The sequence below is a fragment of the Eucalyptus grandis genome, chromosome 1 (assembly GCF_016545825.1).
Source record: "Eucalyptus grandis isolate ANBG69807.140 chromosome 1, ASM1654582v1, whole genome shotgun sequence".
Lineage (NCBI taxonomy): Eukaryota > Viridiplantae > Streptophyta > Magnoliopsida > Myrtales > Myrtaceae > Eucalyptus > Eucalyptus grandis.
In genome coordinates, this window is record NC_052612.1 from 45,909,232 (window position 1) to 45,936,045 (window position 26,814).

General features: G+C 41.9%; 4 protein-coding genes across 5 annotated transcripts; 3 read left to right on the forward strand and 1 right to left on the reverse strand.

Annotated features, from left to right (window-relative positions):
- Positions 1–205: 205 nt before the first annotated feature.
- Positions 206–844, forward strand: LOC120287106. Its single transcript, XM_039299795.1, has one exon. It carries the CDS (start codon positions 206–208, stop codon positions 842–844), a length of 639 nt encoding a protein of 212 aa, XP_039155729.1.
- Positions 845–2,125: 1,281 nt separating this feature from the next.
- On the forward strand, positions 2,126–3,382 carry LOC104414751. The gene has a single exon (XM_039299805.1). It carries the CDS (start codon positions 2,126–2,128, stop codon positions 3,380–3,382), a length of 1,257 nt encoding a protein of 418 aa, XP_039155739.1.
- A 5,785-nt stretch (positions 3,383–9,167) lies between these two features.
- Positions 9,168–12,043, reverse strand: LOC104445900. 2 transcript variants are annotated; one of them, XM_010059835.3, is made up of 4 exons: positions 11,387–12,043; positions 11,073–11,128; positions 10,318–10,376; positions 9,168–10,216 (listed from the first exon to the last, which is right to left on the reverse strand). In XM_010059835.3, exons 1-4 carry the CDS (start codon positions 11,645–11,647, stop codon positions 9,552–9,554), a joined length of 1,041 nt encoding a protein of 346 aa, XP_010058137.1. In that variant the 5' UTR covers positions 11,648–12,043; the 3' UTR covers positions 9,168–9,551. The 2 variants fall into 2 exon arrangements, with proteins under 2 accessions (XP_010058137.1, XP_010058143.1); XM_010059841.3 differs by having other exon boundaries at positions 9,168–10,213; positions 11,387–12,041.
- Positions 12,044–23,415: 11,372 nt separating this feature from the next.
- On the forward strand, positions 23,416–25,629 carry LOC104445916 (peroxidase A2-like). Its single transcript, XM_010059850.2, has 4 exons — positions 23,416–23,696; positions 23,805–23,996; positions 24,124–24,289; positions 24,990–25,629. The coding sequence occupies exons 1-4, from the start codon at positions 23,472–23,474 to the stop codon at positions 25,406–25,408; spliced, it is 1,002 nt and encodes a 333-aa protein (XP_010058152.1). The 5' UTR covers positions 23,416–23,471; the 3' UTR covers positions 25,409–25,629.
- The last annotated feature ends 1,185 nt before the right edge of the window (positions 25,630–26,814 follow it).

Below are 26,814 nucleotides of genomic sequence, written 5' to 3' on the forward strand. Positions count from 1 at the left end.
ACACATAACTCACCTTGCAGGACAATTGACTGCGTGTGAACTCGAGCACCAAGTAGGAAGACATTTTCCAGGAAACGTCTTGTTGTTTTTGCCCGTCACACATCGACTTTGTGCTGACATCCTAAAGTAGCCAACGCTACAAATTGATAACAGATTCTAGTAACATTCACTGCATCAAACAGACACACACACACCCTAAAGACACATGAACTCTCTCGACAATGAGGCAAGGCCGGTTTTCAGGCGCTTTAGTCACAAACACCCGTTGGAACTTACCAACTTCAGTGGAGCTGGCACTGCAGTATGCTCGGCCTGCAGCATTCAGCTAATAGCTGGCAAGGATTACTACACTTGCGGAGCCTGTCCCTTCTCTCTTCACCGTCCTCGCTACAACATGCCTGAGCTGGTCCAGCACCCAGCAGATACCGGCCATGACTTGAAGCTCCTACTCACGCCGTGCTTTCACTGCAGAGCTTGTGGACACCAACGGGCCGGTTCCTCTTATCACTGCCACTTGTGCCAAGTCCAGTACCACTCCTTGTGCTTGCTCATGCCGCTTGCAAAGCGGAGTCATTGCCATCCCCATGAGTTGCATCTGAAGTTCTCTCCTCCTTATGGCGATTCTCAGGGCTTCTGCTGTGACCTCTGTGGCAATCCCGGTTCTGACCGCTGGCTTTACCGATGTGATGCCTGTGAGTTTGACATACACCTCAGTTGCTCCTCTGCTGCTTCAGCACCAAATGTCCCCTTCCCCCCTTCTCCAACACGCCCCCCCAACCTCCTGCAGTCCCTGCAAACAATGGGGATCCACATGTTGTCGATCACGGGCACTCAGTTTAAATGATCATCGAATGAGTTATTGGAATGTAATTGTGGTGCCTTATCAGATTGTCTTTTATCTGACTATCTGGTTTCACTACTGGGCAAAGTGTACTCAATAAGCGGAAGCAATGCAAGTCATCCAAGGCAGAACATACTGCTTCATCAGGCTCCTTTTCCATCAGCGAGGCATGATATCCAGTGATCTGATCTCTTCCATTCGTGCCTTTGGACTCTGAATCTTCACATCTAGTATTTGATATCATCATTAAAAAGAAATGTGATTTCTCCTCATCAAATCAGAACAACCTTGGCGGCACTGGAATGGGTGGTTTAGTAGTACCTGGGGCTCTGAGCGGCATCAGAGGGAATAGGAGAAGTCACCTGGTGTGTCATCCATGGACTGGGTACATGTCATACACATTAGTCACGGTTTGTAATACTTAAATAAGATGAAAGTTACTCTTCGACAATAGATCAGCATTTGTGTGAACAAATGGGCCACGGGCTCTCCATCTTCTAGTCTCTCTCTAAATTTCTCGTACACTTTGTGCTTGTGTTGTTTGCCTTTTTATAGGCAAATGTTCATCGACAACGATGAACCACTCTCCATCACCCAAATGGAAGAAAACTGGCTTTAGAAAGTTCACAAACTGCTCAGGATTTAGCAGGGTTATGTTATTCTCGATAGTGAAGGTAAGAGCCTCTTACTAAGAGAATCAAGCCCTCGGACATTGGTTCCAATTTTCCCTAATGCTGACCCCATTAGATGCCGTAGACGTAGGAACCGTGAGAACCTCAAAGTGTGGCCTGCCAATGTCCAAATGCACCAAAAGGAAAGTTTTCAAGATTGTCGCATGTCGTTTGTCTTCTGGTAAAGGCTTCCCTGCACTTCTCTTGTTTTGTCTGGCTTCTAGGATGAAGCTCCACGTCGTGAGATGAGCAGAGAACGAAAAGATATCCCAATCTTTATGCGAGACTTTGGCCATTACAATGTTGTCAACTTCGTTATCTTCAAGTTGGGATTCCGGGAGATGACAAAAGTGCAACTTTGTAATCAAGAGGCACCGAGGCCGGCACAATTCTCCCACTATTCTATATACCACATGGACTCAAGTCCACAAATTAGTTAAAAATGGTATGGGCGCCATTTGCACAGCTCAAAGCATTGCATGTTGTTATCTTTCTTTTTCGGTCCGTCTTTTCTTTTGTACTTACTTAGAAACTGAATAGCCAGGACTCGTGGAACAGCTGCTAAAATAGGTTTTCTGTGACAAATGATGGACTCCAAGAGGAGCAAGTAGCGATGGAAGTAATGAGAAAAGAAGCTGTTCTTCATCACTTTAGCCATGACCATCCACTGGGACTCACAAACTCGGCCCCTGCGCAAAATGCTCGGTGTTTCGGATGCAAACTATGTCTCCTCCCAGGAACAGACTACTACCACTGCAAGAGCTGCCCTTTTCTCCTGCACCGGCTCTGCTTCAACATGCCGAGGAAGCTGCAACTTCCCGCCCATCCAGATCACTGCTTGACCCTGCTCGCACCGTCCTCATCCTTCCGAGGCAACTCAACTTGCAAGGCCTGCGAACAGCAGGTCAATGGTTCTTTTCACTACAGCTGTGCCGTGTGTAGTGTTTCTTATCACGCATTATGTGCGGCCCTACCTCCTTCAATTGCAATCGCTACTCACCCTCACGTGCTTAAGTTGGTATTCTCACTCCCACATGAATTCAGGTGTGATCTGTGCAATAAACCAAGCTACAGAGGGTGGGTATACAGATGCAACCGCTGTCGGTTCAATAACCACCTCACCTGTGCTATTTCTTGCTATCGAGCGGACCTAACTAGGGAAGAAGATGCGAACAAAGAAATAATGCAACTACTAGCGCAGAAATTTACCAGGAGTGAAGTGGCCAAACCGGTCGAGATGCCTAGCCCTTTAAGAGAGAACGTCAACATCAGGAGTGCCTGGACGAAAAGTCCTGATTTGAGTAGAGGAAAACTCGACACGGTTTCAACTTTGGCGACTGCAGAACAGACAAGTCCAAAGGATAAATCGCCTCTGCTTTCTGAAGGCCACGCGACTCCAAGTCATCAGTTCAGCGACGCGTACTTCTCGATCGATTTGGCGAAGTCTTACTCAAGCTATCTAGAGAAAAATCAGCCAGGAAAGGGAGCTGCTGATCAAGATGCTACATATGTTTCTGGAGCAAAAGAGAAGATGAATTCCAGTGGCAACGTGATGCCGGACAAGAATGTGGGAGTGTCCAATCAAGAAAAGCAGCAAATGAATCAACGGAACACAGTTGGACATGGCTTAGCGTCACATTATAAGGTGCCAGATGCTAGGACGAACCAAGCATTTGTAACATCGGCTGGGGCTCATCCCGTGCAGCAGTTCACACTTCAAATGGACCAATACAGATACGCCGATGGATCCATCATCAAGTCACTGAATCAAGATCAGTGCGCCGGATCAGCTGCAGTGAGTACCCCACTATTACTGATAAGAGCTCCAATTTCCCTTGCTTGCAGTGAACAGTGGACAGAAACGCTATAATATTTGCCAGAAATGCTTCCTAAAACTTTCGGTATCGAATGTTGATATTCTCTACTATGTCTATGCTTGCAGGGAAGGTGTCGGAACTGGAGGAAACTATTTTTTTGGTGCTGTAATACCTAATAAAAAAAAAAAAAAAGTTGGACAAGGTGCCTCGGGAAGTCCTATAAAGGATTTTTATGATGTATTTAACGAAAGTTTTGCGAATTCGGGATTTTAACTTGCTTTCTAAGCTGTATAACTGTCAAGAAAGAGTGAGGCTGGCCAACTCAAGCATGATATGGCCGGAGGCATGTACCCTATACGTATAGAGCAGCTGGTATATGCTCAGTAACAGCTGAATTTTAGGTTTGCAAGTTCATGAATTCTCTGATATATCCATTATTCCCTAGATGCATTCTGATATGTTGACCAAGATCCTAACTTCCTTCTGCACATTATTGGGATTTTGAGACATTAACAGGCTGTGAAGTTGGAAGAGGAATGCGCAGTCTCGGCATGGATCTTGTCATGCTCCACGTACATGATTCAATTGTCCCTAATATCCAACATCAGGTGCGCCCATGGGGAAAGGAATGTTATGATTGAAAATCGCGAAAAATGCATGGTTAAGAAGGATATAGCATGGTGCTCGTGACTTAGGAAACTCGATTCTGGAATCGGTAATGCGATGAGTATTTAACACATAAACTAGTTACACTACAACAAATTACTCACATTTTAAGAAATAGAGACGACTACACAAGACCCAACAATAAAGTTATAATTTATAATACATTTTTTATGTAGTAATTGATTCTATTCATCAAATCATCCGTAAAATAAACTATTCATATTTTAAGAAAGAGAACGACCACATAAGACTCGATAAGAAAATTATAACTTTTGTTACATTTTTCATATTGTGATTGATTTGTCCATTACATCATTCATAAAATGAATTAACATAGTCACTTTCATATCACCAACCGATGCATGCAGTATCTTGAGATCATTTCCGAAGGCTACAATAGACGGACATAGAATCACCCCATAATACCTAGTTACTCTCTCCACAAAGCAAACAAGACCAAAAACCCTAATGCGTCTTCGAAGGAATATTAATAGAAATGTCCTTCAAAAGTGGCATTTCATCTGTCTTGATCAGTCTCAACCCAGTGACCACCGTTTAATAAGAAAGACCACCGTTAATACATACATATATATGGATCATGACATGCGAACTATTCAATACGTGTACAAATGGTTCCATTCCAAGAATTGCCGGCTTCCCAAAAGAACTTTTTTTTATGAGTAGGCTAAGTTAATATATAATATACAGCAATTAAATTACTTGTGTTGTGTACCAATAATCTAAGTGAATACCGGCTTAACTTTATGGTGAGGTCGATGATTATTAAAAGCCCCTCCCGGGAGCCGAAGCACAGATGGGGCGCCAGATTGGTGACAAGGGAAAATGGGAGGGTGGTGTCCATCAACATCACCATACTAAATTCTAATAATGCTCCTGCTGTCCAACCAGCCTGGCTTGTCGTCACCTTTTTCACCTCCTCCTTTCCTTTCCTTCTCAATTTTCTTTTATTTTTTTTCCAATTCTCTTCCAATCAATCCCACACAGCACACACAACACACATCCTTGTACACGTCATCCTTAATGAAAAAGGAAGAGAGAGAGAGAGAGAGAGAAAATAATTTGTCTTTGCCATGGTGGGGTATGGTAGGAGATGAAATATATACATAAGACGTCCATTTTCAACTTTGCAACCCAGGCAGTTCATCTTTTGCGAAGAAAGAATTGCACAGAACAAGCAGGAAGCCGTCGGGAAGAAGTTAAAGCATAAATTTAGTTTAGTAAACTATGTCCATCGGTCGCACGTAAGAAATAGCGAAGACCCATATTTTAATTTTCATATTATTTTCTGATTTAGTCCGTCCCACGTCATTCACAAATGATAATATTCATTATTGGTTTAGAGGGCATCGATTTATAGTACTTTAGATGTTAAACAAGAAAAAACAATGTGAACTCCCTTGATATTCTTAGGAGATAAAATCTGAAAACGAAATGCTTTAAATAGTAAAGAAAAAAACCCTAATAAGAATAAGAAAGCTAAGAAAAAGGATTTGGATGAGCTATGCTGAAATTTCGGCATATGAATAGTGTTCATCGTTCGATAAAAACTGTGCCAGAGGTATAATTGGTCTCAAAGATTTGACATATTCAAGAGATTGAACTGGAAAAACGAAGTTAAACAAGTTTGACATTGCCTTACTCACGATTAACTTCTATCCAATGATGTTTATAGAGTATTGCTCATTTCGGGACACTAGGAACAAAATAGGGTTTTTCCTACGGCTGGGCTACTGCGGTTTTCTAATTGTGCAGCTATACAATACATAAATTTACCGTTCCAAGCGCAGTAATTTCTCGGTTTTAAAAACGGAAGTTAAGAGCCGCAAGGTAACATGTACAAGTTGGTATGGCTTTCCTCATATATACGTAGGGAAGTGTTCAGAAAAGTTAGTTTAACCGTACAGAACTCATTTTCCTAAACAAAAGCGGGAAATATATCTCCATGAAAAATCTTCAGTTCGTTCTCTCCGTATCAACTTCATTTCTTCAAAGTTAGCGAGATCGTGCCCTAATCTCTCTCTCTCTCTCTCTCTTTCCCACTGGCTTCTATATCTCTTTTCTCAAGCATTCTTCCCTCGTTGTAGTAACAGCACAACAGGTCTGCCAATCTCTCCTTTGCCAGCGTCTTCAAGCACTCTCATCGAAGTCATCGATGTATATTGATTCAGCTCTTTAGTTTCTGATTGTTGGAATGATTTGCCAAGACTGTGCTTTATTCCTTTGGTTCTGTTCGATTTTGCCTTTAATTTTCTGTGTTTCTGGAGATCGAAGGCCTTTTGATGAAATCCAATCAAAGAGCATCGAATTCGGTGGCAAAATTGTGACCCCACTGGCCAAAAAAAAAAAAAAAACTATGTCAATCGCATGTAAGATATAGCGAGACTTATATTTCGAGGATATTGATCCACAGTCTCAGCATATGAACAAAACAAAGAATATGAACTCTCTTGATAATCTTGTAAGATATATAAAATCTTAAAAAAGAAATGCTCAAGTAGTTCTTATCTTTGGGAGAAAAAAAAAACCTAATGAACAATTATCACCGGTAAAAACCATGCCAAAAGTACAATCGGTCTCAAAGGCATTTATATATACGAAATATTGAATTAGAAAATGAAGTTAAAGAAGTTTGTTTTTGCCGGACTCATATTGAATTTTCATATAGCGATGTCTGTAAAGTTTCGTATTGCTTCAAAATGACGTTGATATGACATGGTAAGCATATATATGTGCACTCCCGTCACCTATCAAATTATTTGAGTGGAAAACTCCCCAACTAAGTATTAGGAGCCCCATGATTAAACATTTCGATCATCATTAATAAAGCCATATTTTAGCATCATCGTAGGTTTAAATCCCTTGCGGTGGTTGGTTAGTCTAATGTGCCGGCTCAAATTATATATGATACATACATGATCCTTTTTGATAAAGTTCACATAATAAGATTCCTCCTTTTTCATCACTGCTCAAAATATATACGCGTAATTAGCCATTGTATCATTGCCTCTCTTGTTCATGGGACCACGACCATCCAGAAATGGATCCAGCAGAGGTCTGCAATAAAGAACACATCTTGGTGAAATTGGGCAATGATTCTAGCTTTGATTACTGTCTCTAATTGGGCTGTTCACAATTGGATTTACGGACATGTCTGCCGTTGACTTCACGCTTTCCCTTGCCTTAATTCTTCACGAAACATGATTATTACATGGTGTAAAAGGATCGCTTCCCCATCGGAAGCTAAATAATGTGTTCGTAACGACAAATTATGGACCCACGGGGACATGTGCTTTTCAACACACTGCGTCTTATATGCATATTAGCTTCCGGCAAAAAAGGAAAATCCTGTTTATCAACTGGTGCACCATATTGGGCAATCTTTATCGAACTTAGTCTCTCGTAATCTCCTGCTTAATCCTCGGTAAAAGTTGATTTACAAAATTAACAAACTAAGTGACGTGGAAGACTTTTATTATGTGTTGAATAACGATCAATATATACAAGGACTGATAATATGTGATCCGTCACATCATTTGATATATCAATGCATTATATTTTCCCATACTTTTTATGTGGAACGGATTTATCGGCGATGCGATATATCTAGTCAATGTGACATTATTATACATAGCCAAAAAAATGGGGACGATGATAATTTGAGATGAATTTGAACCAGAGAGAGCACAAATTACATATTAATAGGTCCTAAGAGAGTACTGACCACCAAAAAAAAAAAAAAAAGTCCTAAAAGAGTTGCACTTGTTGCTAAACTCTAGTGCAACGTGATTAACACTTTGTTTACGGGAAAAAAATGGATGAATAATGGATATATCCTAGGTGAACCTGCATTTAAAATAATCGAGATAGACCCAATATTTTCACTAATTCAATCAGCAACCCTTAACAAGGAAATAAGGTGATAAACTGCATGAAACGTAGCATACTGCACTTAGAACGATCTAAACAAGTTCACGATTTTCGTTGGAAGTAGAATAATGTTATAAATTCATGCAAAAAGCTTTCCATGCACAATACACGTACGGATATAGGACAAAGAACATGCCTTTCCCTTAGGAGATTTTTTCTGTTAAAATGGACCAAATCAACTTACATGAATTCATGCAAATTGAAATTATCTGCATGAAATCGGTTCAGGGATTGCCGGGGATAATAATCGAACTTGTGAATACCTTATCATTTAGTAATTAATCTTAACTTTGCCAATTATGCCGTCCTCAACCTAGATGCAACCTTAATGTCTGAGATTAATAGAGTGAGATACGATTGAGTAAGTTAGATGCCAAATGCATGTCACTTGACGCGTTGCATCCTCATATCGAAAGTGGCCCACTTGATCTAAAAACATATTGAAGCATATTAAACGTATATAATGATTCACTCGATGGAATCAATTTGACGTTTATTTCTTAGAACTCTCGCGATCGATGGCTTGAAAAAGTCGAACGAGTGCGTTGAATTCATCGACATGTAGAAGAAGATGAAGCCAGCCTTTTTCTTACAAGATAAAATTAGGGCTCTACAGACGTGAGGTTCCAAAGACGCCTCTACTCCACGACAGCTAAGCTCTCGTGGAAGTTTTCGAGCCCTTGGCATTTTCACGACTCGTTCAAATTACACGAAATTGCGAATCTACCTAAGATTTTTTAACTGGCTTACATTATTCTGATTCGAGCTAACGTGCCATCAAAATTGAAAAGTCTCCATGTCGTGTATCTCGCTCCCTCCCCCTTTTTTTCCCCTCCCGTTCGTACTTTCGGATGAATGGTCGAATGTTTTCCCATGCCATGATTGGTTTTCTGACCATGCACTCCCCCCCTCTTTTTGAGCTGTTTCCCGTCTCCTTCGCTTGGCAAACTCCAAATTTGCATGTGCGGCAGCCGAGCGCCAGATCACATGCCCTTCATCGCTAGTCAAATAATGATACAGTGATCATCGAAAGCTTTCGGTCTTCTGGGGTAGTTCCCCACCGCAGAATTTATATTAAATACTGCTAACTTTCCTCGTCCCCCGCAAGGAAAAGGTAGAATAAATGAATAAAATAAAAACCACACTGACCATCGAAGGATAATCCAAACCAAACGCGAATTGAAGACCAGAACCCTTTCCATCTGTCTGACAGAGAAAAACCCATCACGAAAATCTCCTGCATCATCGGAGAACACACCTTTTTTCTTCATCTTGATTCTTACATAAAACAATACAAGCTCGAAAACATTAGAAACACTTGACCTGCTACATCAATTACTCACACCTCTCTTCTTGTTTCTAATCAGTTCTTTCCCCCGACATCGTCGAATGCTACTGGGTACACACCAATATTCTTCACACAAAATTAAAGGGCTAAGTGACGTGTCAGACGGCGAGTCGATATTTAGAGAAGTGGACGAAACCCCGATTTGGGTATGTTAAATCACTCGCTGCATACCGATACATACGCTAATCCTGTAGTATGGCTAGCATTGTTGCTAACCTAGACTTGGCATTCGTGAATGCTTGTCCATGCTCCCGACATCATCACGGTGCGTCAGCAATTGCGGTCGCGCTGCTTGTTTGGCCGAGCAAGCTGCTCATGGAGCGAGCCTTCACCATCCCGAGCTTCACCTTCTTCTTCAATGCCACCTTGTCCTCGATATCGCCATCATCTTCTTCATCTCCATCTTCGGCACCTTCCGCTTTCGACGGTGGATCTAGAGCTCTCTCTTCTGGAAGTAATTCGTTGGCTCGCGATGACGACGACGAGTTGGGTCTTTTGCTTTTGCTCCGGACGCTGGTCATGCTCCTGAGCCTCCCCTTGCCCAAGTGATGCTCGCACAACGAATACCCCACCAGAGTCTGTTGGCAACACCGCCATCCTCTCCCGTTGACGCGGCTGCACCTCGAACCCTCCATGAGCACGCCGCCTCTCCCTCTCTTCTTTGCACCGGAGCTCTCAATGCTCACCACGATCTTCTTCTCTTCCCCTCCACCTTGGTCTCGCCCTTCTTCAAATTCGCCGTCATCATCCTCCTCACTATCGTCCCGCCTCGCATCTTTCTTGCTTGTTCTCGCGTTCCCCGACTTGACGAGCTTCATCTTCTTGAAGCCACTATCTTTACCATCCAGCATTGCGGTTTCGCCCAAACTCCCCCTTCTCTTCTTCAGCGGGAACGCTCTCTCCCCCTCGCCCCATCTCTCCGCTGCTAACAATTACACAACAAGCCACATTCGTCATCCCCGTCCCGTGCTCTATCAGTCACACACGTTTCCGAGCTTTCATGCTCTTTTGAAGTGGAGGACTCACCTTGATAGGAAGGCAATGAATTTGCGAGAGCCCAGCTCGGATACTCTACGGCGGACGCACTGGGCGAGCAAAGATAGTCACGCAGCACAACCAATGAGCATGGCGAGTCATAAAACAGAAGATCGACGACCGCACTTGTGCGCAGAAATTCGAGGCACAGAAGGAGGGACGAGGGAGAAAGGAACGACCCAATAATAATAATAATGGAGTGAGTGCAACAATGAAGGGTGCAAAAATGTTTTATTGTGTCTTTCGTTGGATGGGGGGACCAGCATCCTATGCTAACGTGCACCGCATCAGCATTATATACATCTCTATGGCTCTATACATATATAGTAGTTGGCCAAATATATATTACAAGGAAAATCAAAAAGAAAGAAGCAAAGAAAGAAAGAAAGAAGAGGGTGAGACTAGATTCAGATGGGAAGCGAAATTGGTGGCTAGCCAAAGCTGATCTATATATAAAAAATCTCCTAAAACAGTATTTCCACTTTGATAATAATATATACTAAATATACAGGTATTTTTGTCTCTCTCTTTTTTCTCCCTTAAATCTTTTTTCCTCCCTATTTTCTTCTTTATGTGGGGGTGTAACGTGAATCAAGTGACTGGTCTACCTGATCTTTTAAGCTCTTCTCTCTCTCTTTTTTTCCATCTTTTTTACTACAAAGAATTTTTCCATGAAGAGGAAAGAAATACAAATTTGGGGTTTTCTTCTGACTTTTCGTTTAATTATCTTGATTTCCTGTTCTTACCTGGAATCATTACCCTTCTGCTCTCCTCCATCTTCTTCCTCTCCTTGCAGCAACTCCTGTAAAACTCACGCATCACCATAGAGGATCTAGTATTCAACCACAAAACTTACACCAACATGTACTACTACCCCACCCAAGTGAAAAAGGGGATGGATCAAATCACAGACAGCACATCTCTCGCCAAAAAAATCACATTGAACAAGAATTGCATTATTCCCAACGAAAAGCAAAAAGAAGGATGGAAATCGAGAGCAACCCCTTTCGCAAAACAAAGGGAAAGTGCATAAAATGAACGTCTTTCCCCCTCCACTCACCGGGAAATCTCTCTTCCTCCTGTTCTCCTCCCCAGCAGCAGCGGAATCAGACGAATCCCGGCCCTCCGTCTCGGGTACGACCGGCTGGGGAGGCCGATTGGGTCGATCAGACGGCCGCGGACCAACGGGGCCGCCGGCTTTGTCGTCGTCATGGGCGGGCCGGAGTTGCACCAGGCAAGAGCGGCTGGAGAGGGGATCTGAGAGAGGGACCGGGGAGAGAGCCGAGAGAGGGAGCCGGGCCTGCCGTTTCCTGATCCTCATGCCGCTCGTTTACTTCGGTTGCCGCAACAAATATACGCGAAGGAAGGGAAAGGTGCGATTTTCGCTTGACCGAACACGAGAACGGCCCAGCAGAGACCGACCCACCAGCTCGGACAGCACCAAGCTCCGATCTTTTTCGAGGTCTGGTATGCGGGTGGGAGGAGGTGGAGGCGACGAAGGAAGATGGGCGCTGTAGAGAGAGAGAGAGAGAGAGAGAGAGAGGGAGGGAGAGAGAGGGAGTGCAAAGGGGCGAGGACCGAAAGAATACTTGCTAATACAACACCAAGACCGAAGGGCGAAAATTGTTCTTTTATATATTAACTCTCATACAAGTCGCACACAGCAGACGCACCACAAGCACACACCCACGCACAAGAGAGACACCGAAAATGCCTTTGCTTTCTCTCTCTAACTTTTATTTGTTGCACCACAGGAGCAGAGAGAGAGAGAGAGAGAGAGAGAGTTGAGGGGAGGTCGCACGTGGGGGGTGGGGGAAGCACGTGCGGGGACGGGCTGAGCCGGTGGCCGGTAAATCGTTGGAGGAGGGAGACAGGGCACGGCGTGGTTGGAGAAGACAGGATTTCGGCGACCGTACGTTGGGAATTTTTACATGTCTGATCAGTCGCACGTTGGAGAAATAACTAGGATAAAAAGATCCACTCGGGGGGCATGTTATCCACTCTTTTTAACCCCTATTTATCAACAATTCCTCATTACAGCATGATAATTTTTTAAATTGATGGTAAGTATCAAGATCTCATAAAAAAGCCGTCAACGATTCAACATATCGACACATACATGTTTTAAAAGATTTCGAGCATTTCGTGTGAAAAATTGAGCATCGTAAGTTTTAGAAGACTTTTAAGTCATCTTGTCATGACATGATATTTTTATTGGTCTTAGTTGTTCTGTTTTGGGGGGTGGGGGAGTGGATTGAATGGGGGGGACGATGCTCCTGGCTGGGTGGAGGGGAATGCTACAAAATGATGGGAGTGGGTAGTTTTATCGTTTGCACCCTCCCCTTTCTACCCCTTCTTTTTATTTATTTATTTTATTTAAATAATAATAATAACAATAATAATCATAGGAACAACACAAGCAAAAGTGGGTCCCCCTCCCTTCCCTCCCTTTTGGTGTAGCAGCGACCGAGATGCTCTTCATTAAGCCTCCCTCCTGCCTTGCCATTAAAGAAAGCCTCCCCCTCCCCCTTTCCGCCCTTTCCTTTTTTTCCCACCTGACCCGTCCCCCCCCCCGGTGCAATTCTCTTGCGCGAGGCCGCCGGTCGATATAGGTTTTAGGCAGGAGAAATCGTCCGATGCCGAAATTTAGTAGGCCGGGGCGGGCCCGGTCTCCCGGCCTCTGGCTAGATGCGATTCCTGCACCACCCATATGATCGACCCGGTCGTAGTAGGACCGATTCCGCTCGGATTCGGATTTGGCCTGAAAGTTGAGGGATGTTTGTATGGTGGAGTTATTCCCTTGCGGTGTGGACACATTGATCCGATGGATACGTTTCGTTCGCGTCCCAAGCTTATTTCCACCTTTTGTCCTTTTTCTTGGTTCCCCCCCGGTTTCTTCCCTTTTTCTCCTTCCGCCTCCCCTCCCCTGTGCTCGCGAAGAGCACCAGGCACCCCAGCCAAAGACCAGTTTCTCTCCTACCCGTCTCGCCATCTCTCCGTCCGAGCGAAATTATGTCTCTACCCAAGTCGCTAACCCTTTTCTCAAGTCCCCTTCCGCTCTCCCCTTCTCGTTTTTTTGTTAATTGACTTTTCTTTTATATGTCTATGTTGCGAGGTCTGGCTGACTATGGACTTAAGTAGGTTTTTAAAAGGCTTAAGGGAGAAGAGATAGGTGGGAGATTTGTCTCAGAGTGAAAGACCCCATAATATCACATTATGTATTCCCACTCACTCAAAAGAAGAAGCTCAGGTGAGAATCGAGAGACCAATCGGTACTGAAGTACGGACTACCGTTGGATAGATATAGTAGCTCTTTGCTCTTTGTGTTTGGGATGAAATATGATAGCTTCAAAATTGAGTTTTGCTTAGGCCTCTCAATTGGTTGCTCATCCTATATCTTTGGTTGATAGGACTGAGCTTCGCTCTGTGTTACGAGGTTCAACTTGGGCTCGTGATATTAGAGTAGAGAGGATTATGAAGCGACGAGATGTACGGCAACAAGTAATAAGCTAGTGCAACTAGGCTAGACAGCGACAAGGACATGACAAGGAAGGATGTGTGTTGCGGTACTTTGCAGCAATGAGGTGCTCTTACGCACGCGGGAGAGATTATCTATCTCGGAGGATGTCTTCATGGTTTAATTATCCCATGATCTAACTTAGAAGAAACATTAACAATGTCTTACGTGTCTAATGTTAGTTTATCTTTGGTTAATCAAATTCTAAGTTAAAATTCTTTTATTGAGGAAAATATTTCTATAAATATAGTGAGAATGCGGCATCAACATGTACACCTTGCCTTTTCCGGTGCCATAATCATATAAGTGCGTCGAAGTTATCGCATCTTCGGCATGATTCCACATACAACTATGACTTTTTCTTTTTTGTGCTTATGACATGAATGGCAATACACGTATCATCAAAAAAAGACACGGTCATAACATCTATATTCATGAAAGGGCCAGTTGACTAATTTGTTCACCACAAATAAAGGAAAGTAGCTTTCAGTGCTACTCTCGCCCACTTGCGTCCTGCCCGTTTTCTACGCTTTATCCCTCTCAAAATTTGTCCTACTTTTCTATGGAATTTTCCCTTGTTTTTTTTTTTTTTGGGTGTAATTGTCTAAAAATGTACTTTTGAATGTACTTGACAATGATTGACATAACAAGTTACACTATATTACAATGTGTAATACGAGAATACCATTTGATTAGACATAAAAAGAAAAAAAAAACATATTTGGATTCACTCGATAATTTTCTGATGTGCATGTGATCTTTATTCTAAAGATGAGATATACTAAGTGTGTTAATTCGGCGTATTTCAAATCATATATATACTTCCAAGCTTTTTAGGTAGGAAGGCAGTGACCTTTTATTTGTTTTTTTTTTAATAGAAAGAAGGTTATTAGCTACCTAAACCTAATGTATGAAAATTATCGAAATAACTACGTGGCGCATCTCAAACTTTTTTTTTTTAACGATCTCTCACATATTAAAAAAGTTACATTAAATAGATCAAAAGATATATGTGGACTATTAATAAAATAGTTGGTGTCTTGAATATTTTTTTTTAACAAAATATCATATATATTAGGAAAGTCCCATTCCAAAAATTGAAGGAAAAGATTGTTCCAAATATTTATTCACCCATCTCGCTGATGATAAGTTAGTGTAAGATACCAAATATATTTTGAATTTATCATATAATTTTCTCACTTGTATATATTTATCAAAAGATTGTTCTCGTCACATCATTTAATCTTAGAAAAAAATTTGATTAAAATAGTTATATGTAGTACTAATCTCAATGTGCCGACGGCAAGGTTTCATTACTAGTGGAGTATTACTTCCAGCGATGGGTGAGATAAGTGAGGGAGAATATTGGAATAAAATGCTAAAGACCTAAAGGGGTTTTATTAAGGATGAAAAATCACCAAGGCTAAATCCTTGTGCTTAACGTTTAATTATTACTACCAATTTGCATTAAAAGACATTACTAATCTCTGATTTTTTTTTTTTTGCTGATTAGGCCTCAAAGATTATATATATATTGGAGCCGATCCTTCTCTCAAATAAATGAAAATATTGGTGTGGGTGAAACATAATAAATTACATAAACAATTTTTTTGAAAATCAGAAAAGGGAATTTTGGAAAGAAGAAAAAAAGTTATAAGGATAAAAACGGGGAGGGAGAAGTGGCTGTGGCAGCGGCGGCTATGGCGTTGCGGAGGCACTGGCGAAGGCCCGGCGCCGTTGCGGAGCTCAGGTGGCGCCTCCACTACCGGCGCTGCAGCGTCGCATACATACAGAGAGAGAGAGAGAGAGATCTCGCCGCAGATCTGGGCGAGATCACGACCCTCGCCGCTAACAGACGGCTGTTGCGAGTCGAGCCCTTCCGACGAGACGAGTGCGGACATGCGTGCGCGCTGCTAGGGCCAGGACATGGCGTGGAAGCTGCTGGAGGAGGGCTCAACGTGGGCGATGGCGATCGGGATATGACGAGATCCGCTCGTTTGACAAGAAGGCCGCCCTCGACAAATATAGGCCACGGCGACAAGGCGCTCGGCGACGGACTGCAAGCCGTCGACGCAGTGACGGCGACCACTGGGCCTCGCCGGCGGCGATACGTGCGGTGTAGGAGGCGCCTCGCCGACGCCTGGGCAGCGGCGCGGCCTTCGGGGTCACGAACCTCGTCATCCCAAAAAGCGCAGCCATTTCCCTCGCACCTCTCGCGATCTCACCCCAACACCACCACGCCATCTTCCTTCACTTCCCTGGAAGATCACGAAGTCAACGAAGAAAAATGAATATCGGAACTTCCGCTTAAGCCGAAAGAAATGAACTTTGGTCGAGCTCAAACTAGCCAGTCATCTTGCTCCGTATCAGAACACCGGGGAACCCTCAGCCAGATCTGCTTAAATCAAAGGCAAGGCAGCCCCTCGCCAGTGCTGCGGGGTGGCGGCAGAACACAATCGACTACCAAGCAAAGTTCCCTACCGATTTTTGCGTACGGCGGTTCATTCATTTAGATACAAGTACACAATCGAACTCGAACGGAGTCCAATAAATTTGTCGCCTGATCTAACATATTCGTTGGTTCAAATGAATTCATCGCTTCAGACGGAGATCGCTCGTTATTCACATCTCTACAAAATAAGGGCTTCCGAAACGGTGCCGGGATTGAGCCAAAATGGAGAGCATTTCTCAGGAAGCCTTTATCCAGTGGAATCTGAAATTCGCTAAAACATCCAACTTGGCTTTTTGCTTAGGAGTGCATGCCATGTTCCTTTCTTTCCCTCTCTTTCACAGAGGGGCTGGTCATCTTTCCTAGCTTTGCATTATCTAATTGTTTTCCATTGCCAAAGCGCATATGCTTTCAAAGTCCCTTTTATCTACTCCGTTTATTTTTATTCAAATATGTGTACGCAGTCAAGAAAAGCGTTGCCCACACCTCCAATTATTGGCAAATGGAAAGAGAAGAAAAGCAGAAATTTTTGAGAGAGAGAGAGAGAGAGATGGATAACGCATAGGATCCACGCCCTAATGGCATGCGTGCTTTGCATTTTCTTTTCGAGTTGAATGTAGTTATACAACACTCTATCAGCCAATCGGATTCAAGAAATATGCACGCTCTCGCTTGCGCTACACATTGATGATGTATGGAGATACGTCTTCAAAGAAAAAGCGAAACTTTGAACCCCTCTTCATTGCTCGACGAATCATCTCGTCTTTGTGCGTCGGCGTGCTACCGAGGCTTCCGATGAACCTCAAGAAAAGTCTTGGAACGAAAGGACGTTTGCTTAATATGCACACCTCGGATCTGCAACAAGAAAAGCAAAGAAAAATCCACAACTACTAAGGTTAAGAAAGTGACAGGTGCATTGTGCCTTTTGTCTTAACTTCTCGTGTCCGGAAGTATTTCCGTCGCTAACATTGTTTAGCGGCGTTGGACAAGGCAAACCCCATGTCCTCCAGCTATTCTCAAATTAGGAGAACCTAAAACAAAGAATTACCAAGTCATTGAAAGGTCATGTAATTGATTGGCGGCACGTTTGATTAGTGGGGCATAACTCTTTTGCGCTCCATTAGAAAAGAAGCGAAAGAACAAGTCTTTGAAACCGATGATTCGCTTATAGGTCCTTTACGTGCCTTATTATTACTTTTTCCTGCTCTGTCTATTATGGTTTTATAGCACAGTCGTTTGATATGCGAACGGCATAACATGTTAAACTTAGCCTACACAATAGCTTTCGGGAGTAATACATTGAGCAGATCGAGTTCCGAGTCGTATGAATGTGCATGGACATCCTCTATGTGCTGAGCATCGGGACTTGTTGGCTTCTCCTCAAGACCCGATCGATCAACTCGCTCGCAATCCTCCTTATGATCAATTGAACACTATCCGGTTCAAGAATCTCACTGCAACGCTTTCGATTGCGGGAACTTACTATAACCTAAAGGGAGAACCGAACTTTCGTGGGGGCATTATTTACCCAGCTAAGATATCGGCCCAATAAAGCAAGAAAGGAAACGGTTGGGCCGAGAAAAGGGGAGTTGTCGGATCGTGACTGGAAATGAAAAGTCAATGTCTTATCTGCTGTTCCCGTCTTTTCCTTCTCTCCTCTACTGCTTTTGCCCTCCATCGCAAGGCTGCTGAAGCCTCAGATTCCCTCGTTTTAGAGGATTCCCAAAAGCGCGCGGACCCACTTCATGCCCTTATCATTGATGACCATTTTGATCCTCAAAAACAAAAACAAAAGAAAAAAAATCTTGATTAGAGGAGTTATATACATTCAGCTAATGCGAATTTACTATAATTATATCGGTATTTAGTCATGAACTTCGTTTTCACTTTGATTGGTTTTGCTAAGACCGCTATTTCGCATTATTTGACGGCGCATCCTGCCCGCTCGACTCTCGCTCTCCCCCCACCCGAAGTGGTGAACAGATGGAAATGCGTCAAAGAGACTTAGGCCTTAAGTAAATCGTGGCCAAGGAAGTTACCGGTTGGCTTTCCGCCAACAGCATCCCTTACCTTGGAGGAAACCGATTGACAAGGAAAGAATCTCTTCTTTTACGAGATAAAAGGTGTCTCCATCGTTGTTTGAGAGACTGAACTAGTTTCCTTAAATTAAAATTGGTGTAGTGACGTCGCATCACCTGGATAAAAAGATGAAAACGTTAGACCAATCCCGGAAGCCTTCTTCTGCCATTTTGGCTCTCTCTGCAAAATCTCGTGGCGGCGAACTTCGCGCACATTGTGTTGATTTTTCAATGGAGATATTTCCTCAGCCTAGGCCACACTGTCAATTCTTCTCGTGTCCAATCTGAGCATTAATTGATGATTTGAAAGTCATAAAAGCAACCAGCTCATCGCGTGATTATCGCCAAAGCTCGGCATAACACGACCCTGCTTTTTCTTCCCAATTAAGTTGAGCTCTAGAGCTGCTACAGTCGTTTGAGAAACGGAGACTAATTTGATGACTTTTGCTGTGAAATAACACGGGAGATGCCGAATCTCATAGCCGAGTTCATTGCTCAGGAGAAGTCCGAGCTTAATTAGGGCTTCATAGACGTATGGAGTGGTCCAGCGTCCACCCGGGGGCATCGATGGAGCCGGCGTGAATGACGAGAATTATAGCTTAGCTGGAAGCATGGAGGTCAGGTAAAGAAAACTTTTAACCTATAGCCCGTTATGGAAAGCCCGATGCGATAGATTAAGAAAAGCCCACTTGGACTTTGTGGTCCAAGCAAATTCGGAGGGGCTGAACTTGGAACTAAAGGAAGAAAAACAGGGCTTTTCGTGTTTTTGAGTTTTGCATAAAGAGTGAACACATGTGAAACATCCGAGGCAGCAAATGTCAAATTTTGCTCGTGAGTTGCGAATTGAAACAAATAAGATGAATTATGTGGATTACTCCTCTGTCAACTTTCTGGATAAGTTCTCGAGGAGAGATTGTGATGACCTAGACCCTAAAGGTGGACAGCATGGTCGAGATGGCAAGGGAGGCTACATCAGGGGTGATTGTGACCTAAAAGCAAGCGAGGCTAAGCACATGTCTCCTATCCTCCGTTGCCAAAGAGGGAGTCCTGAGCTAGTTGATAAGGATTATGTTCCAATCTATGTAACTCGTTTTAAAGTCATGAGAGTTAGAGGCCTAAAACGGATAATATTACATAATAGTAATTCCCAAGTCCTTACAGGTGGCATCACAACTGCCTCACAGTGAGGGCATTGTGCCATGAACGGTGGAGAATGTGACAACCCAAGCCCTAAGGGTGGGCAACGTGGCTGAGATGACAAGGGAGGTTGTGCTAGCGGGCAACTGTGACCCAAAAGTGGGCGAGACTAAGCACATGTCTCTAGTTTGACATTGCTAAGGGAGAGAGTTAGAGGCCCAAAGCGGATATTATTATATAGAAATAGCCCCTAGGTTGGCATAGAGATTATGAGGGAATTGTGACCCAAAAGCGGGCAAGGCTAAGCACATATCTCTAGTCTGACGTTGCTAAGGGGGAAGGCGAGAGATCCAAAGTAGATAATATTACATAGAAGTAGCCCCTAGGTCCTTACAGAGATTATAAGGGAATACATTTGGGGGTTTGACTTGAATGCGATCTAAGACCAAGGAACACGTGGACGATTGATTGATCGCATGCTCCATTATTCTCCAGATTCGTAAGGGATTTCCTTGCAATCAGTTCTTTCTGTGGCGTAGATACCTAACATTTGGACCGCTTCACATAAATTTTTAGATGCCCTTATTCCTTGTTCTCTCCCATTTGATATTGAATCCTGAGATCCGTTACCTCCTGCGTTATTTCACAACAACTTTGACTACTTCTCTAGTCTCAACATATTTAGTTCAACGCTATAATATGTAAAAGTATATATCCATATTGGAGAGTGAGATTTTTCTTTGCGAAGAATATACGGCGATTTCAATTTGGATTTTGTTGACGAGTACCTCAATTACATCTGTCATGCAACCAATAGGGAACCTTCGTATTTTTCAATGCACCAATTGTTAAGTAAGCATACTTGACAAGTGCTTCGAGATATTAGTTAACAGCAGCCAAACGATTTATCGATGTATCAGAAGCTCCACGAACTCCACGAACATAGGATTCCAGGCATCCAACGTTATACAACGAACTCTGTTTATAAACTTTCTAGCTTGTCAAGTTTCGACTGTATAAGATAAGGAAGACGGGCCCGTTCTACGGTGTCTCCGTATCTTTACTTAAGTGTTAATCGATACAAAACGTCTTAGATTACTGCATATTCTTTTGAGTAACCCATCTACCTTAGCATATATAAATAAAAAGGTCTTTTTATCATTGACAAGCTATTTCAGTACCATAACATCAGCCTATTTATGATAGCTTACCAAGGAATGTGATGCCTGGGGAAGACATGGCCCGGAAGTAAAGTTGTTAGCTACATAAAATAGACCGTTTCAAATTAAGGCCGCTATTTTTTTGCAGGGTTGGTTCATAAAATGCATATCTGTTCATTTCGCAAAGATAAATGATTTGAAAAATGTTCTTCTAAATATTAATCGATTATTTATTATTCGTATACAATCAAAATATTTTATATTTAATCATCTTTGCAAGTAATATGAGTCATCATTTTTAAGAAAATACTTTCCAGTCATTCATTTTCTTCAAAACAAAGATATCATGCTTTCTTTGGTTTGAGCTTATTCGTATTAAGATTATTTCGATCAACCCTTTTATACACAAATAAGGGACTGGTCATGTATACTTGACATTTTCCATACATTTATGTTGATTGATTAAGTGGTTAATTTGAATGTAACAGATCTTGTATACAACTATTAGCGTTGTATGGAGCCTATGCACACCACATTATGGGTGGAGTTTTACTTAAGACACGTATCTATTGGGATTAATTGATTTGTAAAATTCGGATAATCAATATGTTAAAACATGTTCTGTAACTCATAATGCACGTGTCCGGTTTGTGTTTCAAAGATGCGATACGATTAACAAGAATGTCATGATCTAAGTTTTACAGGATTTATTTATGAAATTAAACGAGCATGATGCAAAAACACGAATTGACGGCTTAATCTCTCTCTCGGCAGGTTTCGAAGCTTGGGGCCTGAAGCTCTGCTACAACATTGAGCCTCGTCATTCACATACACAAACAACATATATTGAAGATCGTTTTGTAGGCTTCGCCAAGACGTGGAACTTTCTCTATCTCTCGCTACACACACCTAACAGATATAGAAGCATGTGTTAAGATGCATGTGTAAAGGTGCATTTGTAACGTCCTTTGGAGCCCCAAAGGTCTTTGGATAGATGCAAATGTCATTTGGCAAAATTTTTGAGTGCTTTTGGGAGATACAATTGCATCTACAAAACTCTCTAGAAGCGTTTAGCCCAAGATAGGTTCAAAAGAACTTTGGAATGCTCAGCAACTGTTGAGCGGCTAGCATGCCATTGGCAAGCCTCTGCTGGTAGGTTTTGCCATCAAATACTTTGATATTTTTTATATAAAAAAAAATTAGCGAAAATCCTTTACAAAGTATAGTTTTACCAAATGACATTTGTGTTAAGGCTGATTTCCAATGTGTTTTTAAATTACTCTTTAACAAACACTATTCATATTTCAAAAAACTCTTCACCTCAAAGACCTTTGCATCTTCTCAAAAAACATTCCCCTAAAGTTGAACCAAATTTAGAAAATCTCACATCAAAAAATTAGTGCAGGATGAAGAAATATGAACATATTATAATTGACCTATAACTTATTACTTAAATTTTTTGAGTGAAAAATAAATTTAGTTGGATATGTTAATGGACTCCCTTTTTGGTGGTCTCTGTCGAGTAAAGGCACCGGGCTCCTACCGGCACATTGGGTAGGCTTCCAAGCTCCAACAAGTCTTCTCTCTCTCACGCAGAGGACGTATTGAAACGCCAACGGGATAGATACACTTCAATATCCAATAAGTGGAACATGTGATGACTGATGAGGGCACTAAATTGATAGAGAGGATCTCCATTCAAGGGAAAAATTCGTCCAGCCCTGATGGAAGTGCAGAGCTGAAAAATAAAATTGTACACGGGTAACTATTTGAGCCTTGCGTGTTGCAATTGTATTTTTACCTATTATCGTCCTCGGTTCGATTAGACAGCAAGCTTTGCAAATACGTATTCCTTTGGATATTAAATGAAAATTTGTAACATTTTCCTTAGACCGTTATGCTAAAGTTTTGCACATCAATCGCTTGTCTATAAGATGTTAGTATGCCTTCTTTTCATATAGACTCCCTCCCATCTATAAGCTTTTGGATAGGATTATCTGACCTAGTTTAATAGTCAAGTTCCACCGAGATTTATACCATGGGCGAGGCCTCTCGTTTGTCTACTCCACATGCCATTCTTAACATAGACTTTCTAGCACATAATAGCAGGACCACCTACTCCCACAATATATATATATATATATATTCAGTTTGAACTGTACTATTTCGAAGCTCATCAACATCCCCAGAACAAGATGGATCGTGCTCTTCTCTCCTCTGCGGGATTATCCGGACTTCATTCATCTGATGTAGTTTGATAATGGAAGTTGAATCTCTTTCAAAGGAGATATCATCTAACGCACCCAAAAACTGCCCGACCATCTATAAAATATCTCGACTGTTGATTTTCGTGTGGACCCTTTCCTTCTCAAGTTCGCGTGCTTTTTGCTTCTAATTATATCTGACCAAAATTGAAAACTTCAACGCTAGAGGTCGTTGGGTGGAGGATGAGCATTACCCTCAACCCTTGATTATTTCGATCCTCACTTCTCACGAAATCCTCTCCGGAGTCGCTCCCCAAACTTGTAAATGCGCTCAGTCCTTGCACGTAATCCCGCATTTTAATATTCTCACATCGAGGCGACGGAGCGAGGCTGAAGCGGTCTGGTCAATTCTTAAGGCTTTGATCATTATAGCTGGCAAGCGATTATTTTAATAAGTCTTGAGCGCTTATGATGATTTTAGAGCCGTAGGAGCTTCAACATATACTAACTATAAATAGGACCAAGAACTTGCTTTAGGATTCAAATTACCCAACTTTTGAGAGGGATCCGACTAGTCCAGACAACATCACTTAACGAGTCATGGCTGGTTCTTCTACTCCTTCCTCGCTGACGGCGGTGACCCTTCTCGCCGCATTGTTGTTGTTCCTCAATCCGTCGAACGCTCAACTGACTGCCAATTTTTATGCGAAGACATGCCCGAGCGTGTCCAGTATTGTCCAAACCGTGATCCAGGAGGCCCTTCAATCTGACCCACGCATCACTGCCAGCCTCCTCCGTCTCCATTTCCACGATTGTTTCGTCGACGTGAGTCCCTAAGCTAGATCAATTCCCATTAACAATGGTTCTCTCAATCTGATTACCAAGTAGCTAGTCACGCAACCTAATGTTTAAGCCTGACATGTGTGTTAAAAGGGGTGTGATGGATCGCTGCTGCTGGACAATAGCCCAACCATAAAGAGCGAGAAAGATGCAGCTCCGAATTTTAAGTCCGCAAGAGGGTTTGATGTCGTGGACAAGATCAAAGCGGCTATCGAGAGTGCTTGTCCAGGGACCGTGTCTTGCGCCGACATTCTTGCCCTTGCTGCTCAAGCTTCCGTCTCTTTGGTATATGTAGTTATAGTCAAAGAAACATAAACATAAATCTAAAGTATATTCAGGGTTCATTATTATAACTCACCCTACTCAAATCATTATTGTATTTCTCTTGATTATCACTCTTACCAAATTGCAGTCAGAAGGTCCATATTGGACAGTGCTCTTGGGGAGGAGGGACAGCTTGACCGCGAACCAAGCCGGAGCGAACACATCGATACCCTCCCCTTTTGATAGCTATAACAACCTCGTTTCCAAATTCTCTGCTGTTGGCTTGGACATCACCGACCTTGCTACACTTTCCGGTAAAAAAGAACAATTGGACTTGCATTTTAATACGAAACGTGCAACTGTAGATATTGATGCACAAAAAAGATTTATAGAGTGAGATGCTGGATTTTTGTCACATAATTTATCGGCACAAACATCTCTTCACTTTTGTTTAACACATTCTAACTTCCTTATATGATCATGGTCTAAGATTAATTGTAATCTATTGACATGCCTGTCTGGTACATGGCCTATGCACGCCTCGTGCATAGGCCATGCACATCTACTAGAAGGAATTTTGGCTAAGGATTATTAATCTATAATTGAATAAGTAATTTGCCCTTGACTTGAGATCGATTGACATGCATGTGTTATGCCTAGGCCATGCCTGTATCATGCATGGACCATGCACATCTACTAGAACGAATTTTGGCTAAGGATTAAGGATTTCTTTTTCATCACAAGAGTATGAATATCGGGAAAGATGGTATCAAAATTTGCAAGCCCCTCATGTACTTATCCAAGAAATGCTATGTTTACATAATCAATATATTAAGTGATGTCGCAAATCGTTATTACTTATTCATATATCCACTAATGAGTTTGCTGCATATGTTTGGCATACAAATTCCGTTGAGCATTCCTAGCATTGATCTATTCATCCATCTCCATAATTAAGCATCTGCAGATATTTGTTCTCTTAGCTAACTTTTCGTGCATACGACAATAAAACAGGAGCTCACACCTTCGGACGTGCACAGTGCAAGTCATTCAACCCTAGGCTCTACAACTTCACCGCGAACGGTGGCCCTGATCCCACCATAAACCCGTGGTACTTGACCAATCTCCGGAAACTTTGCCCTCAGAATGGCGACAGTAGTGTCCTCGCCGACCTCGACCCGACAACCCCAAACTTGTTTGACAACCACTACTACTCCAACCTCCAGAAAAATGAAGGGCTTCTTCTGTCCGATCAAGAGCTGTACTCCACAACTGGCGCCGCAACAATTTCCATCGTCAACAGCTTTAGCTTTGACCAGAGTGCCTTCTTCGAGAGCTTCGCTCGGTCGATAGTAAACATGGGAAATATTAGTCCTCTCACCGGAAGTAACGGGGAGATCCGGTTCAATTGTAGGAAGGTCAATTGGAGTTGAAAGAGTTTTTTGGGTGGCTTTGGATGCATGCATGTGGGCAAATAGCAACGTGTAAACTAAAAGTTCAGGCATTGTTGGAAATGTCAATTCTATAGGAGAGAGCTAGAGGTTTGTATTTCTACGTCAAGTGCGACATGTTAAGAGTTGATTTGATTGAAGTATTTCGCTGAATTGCACATCTCTTTAAAGAGATCATATTAAATAAATGAGATCTTCTCCCATGAAGAGTTTGTTGGAAATTCTTATAAACGTGAGCTAACATCAATCTCATATTATTTTAGTATGCGAAAGGCATGTGGTTATATAGTAAATAAATTACATGAGACAATGCTTGATAGCCCCAATACAATTGTTCAATCAATTTATGTTGGGCTTAAGCATATCTCGATATGGTAATAGAATGGCGTTTGATGGTCGGCGTAGGGTGGTATTTTAACAATGACGATGATATTCTTCAACTCTACCAAAGGAGGAGAACAAGAAAAAAAAAAAAACACGCCTTCTTTGGTGTTGATCAGTTTCAAGATGGTGGCTGCCTATATCAAGTATACGCAATTTCGTTTCCAAGTGAAGTACTTTAAATTCTATCTTATTACATCGGTCATTTTGATACACAGTTATAAAGTTTCTTGAGATGAGGTTTTAACAAGATGCTTTGAGAATTTGCACTTTTCTTCACCTGGAGTTTTTTTAAAAAAATAAAAAAAATAAATAGAAGATATGATGAACGATCTTGCTAAAATTTTCTTGTGATCATCAATCAATCAAGTTATGTTATACGGGTTCCCAATAAGATCTTTGATATGCAAATGTCTCATTAGTAATAACATGTCAGCTTCTATTATAATTACCAACTCTTATATAAAGTTACCAGTTTTATTTGAGTTTCTTATTAATTTTTTGAAGAAAGTCACTGTTTCATCTTGCTTTACCAACTCTTATTTAAAAAATCTTGCCAGTCTTGATTTGATCAATTTTACGCAAAAAAAAAAAAAAAAATGTAAACTATTAGAATCGTTGGTAATTTTGAAATAATTAGATAAACGTTAGTAAGTGACTTGAATAAGAATTGGTAAGTAAAAATGATTTGGTAAATTCATGGGCTAAATAAAGTTGATATGTGACCTCCAAATAAAGTTAGTAATTTGAATTAAGAATTGACATCTTCAGTCAAAATCAATAAGTAATTAGAAATTTTGATATAACGGAAACATCAAATAGAACTTTGAGTTGGTATTTAAACATCGATTTGTTAGTTAATAAGGAAAAAATTAGTAAGTTAATTATGCTCGTAAGTTGCGTATTGAAATAAATAAGATGGGTGATACGAATTTATAAGGGATTTATTTGTCGCCGACTCTCTCTCGTGGTGTAGGCACCTAAAGTTTGGATCGAACCACGTAAAT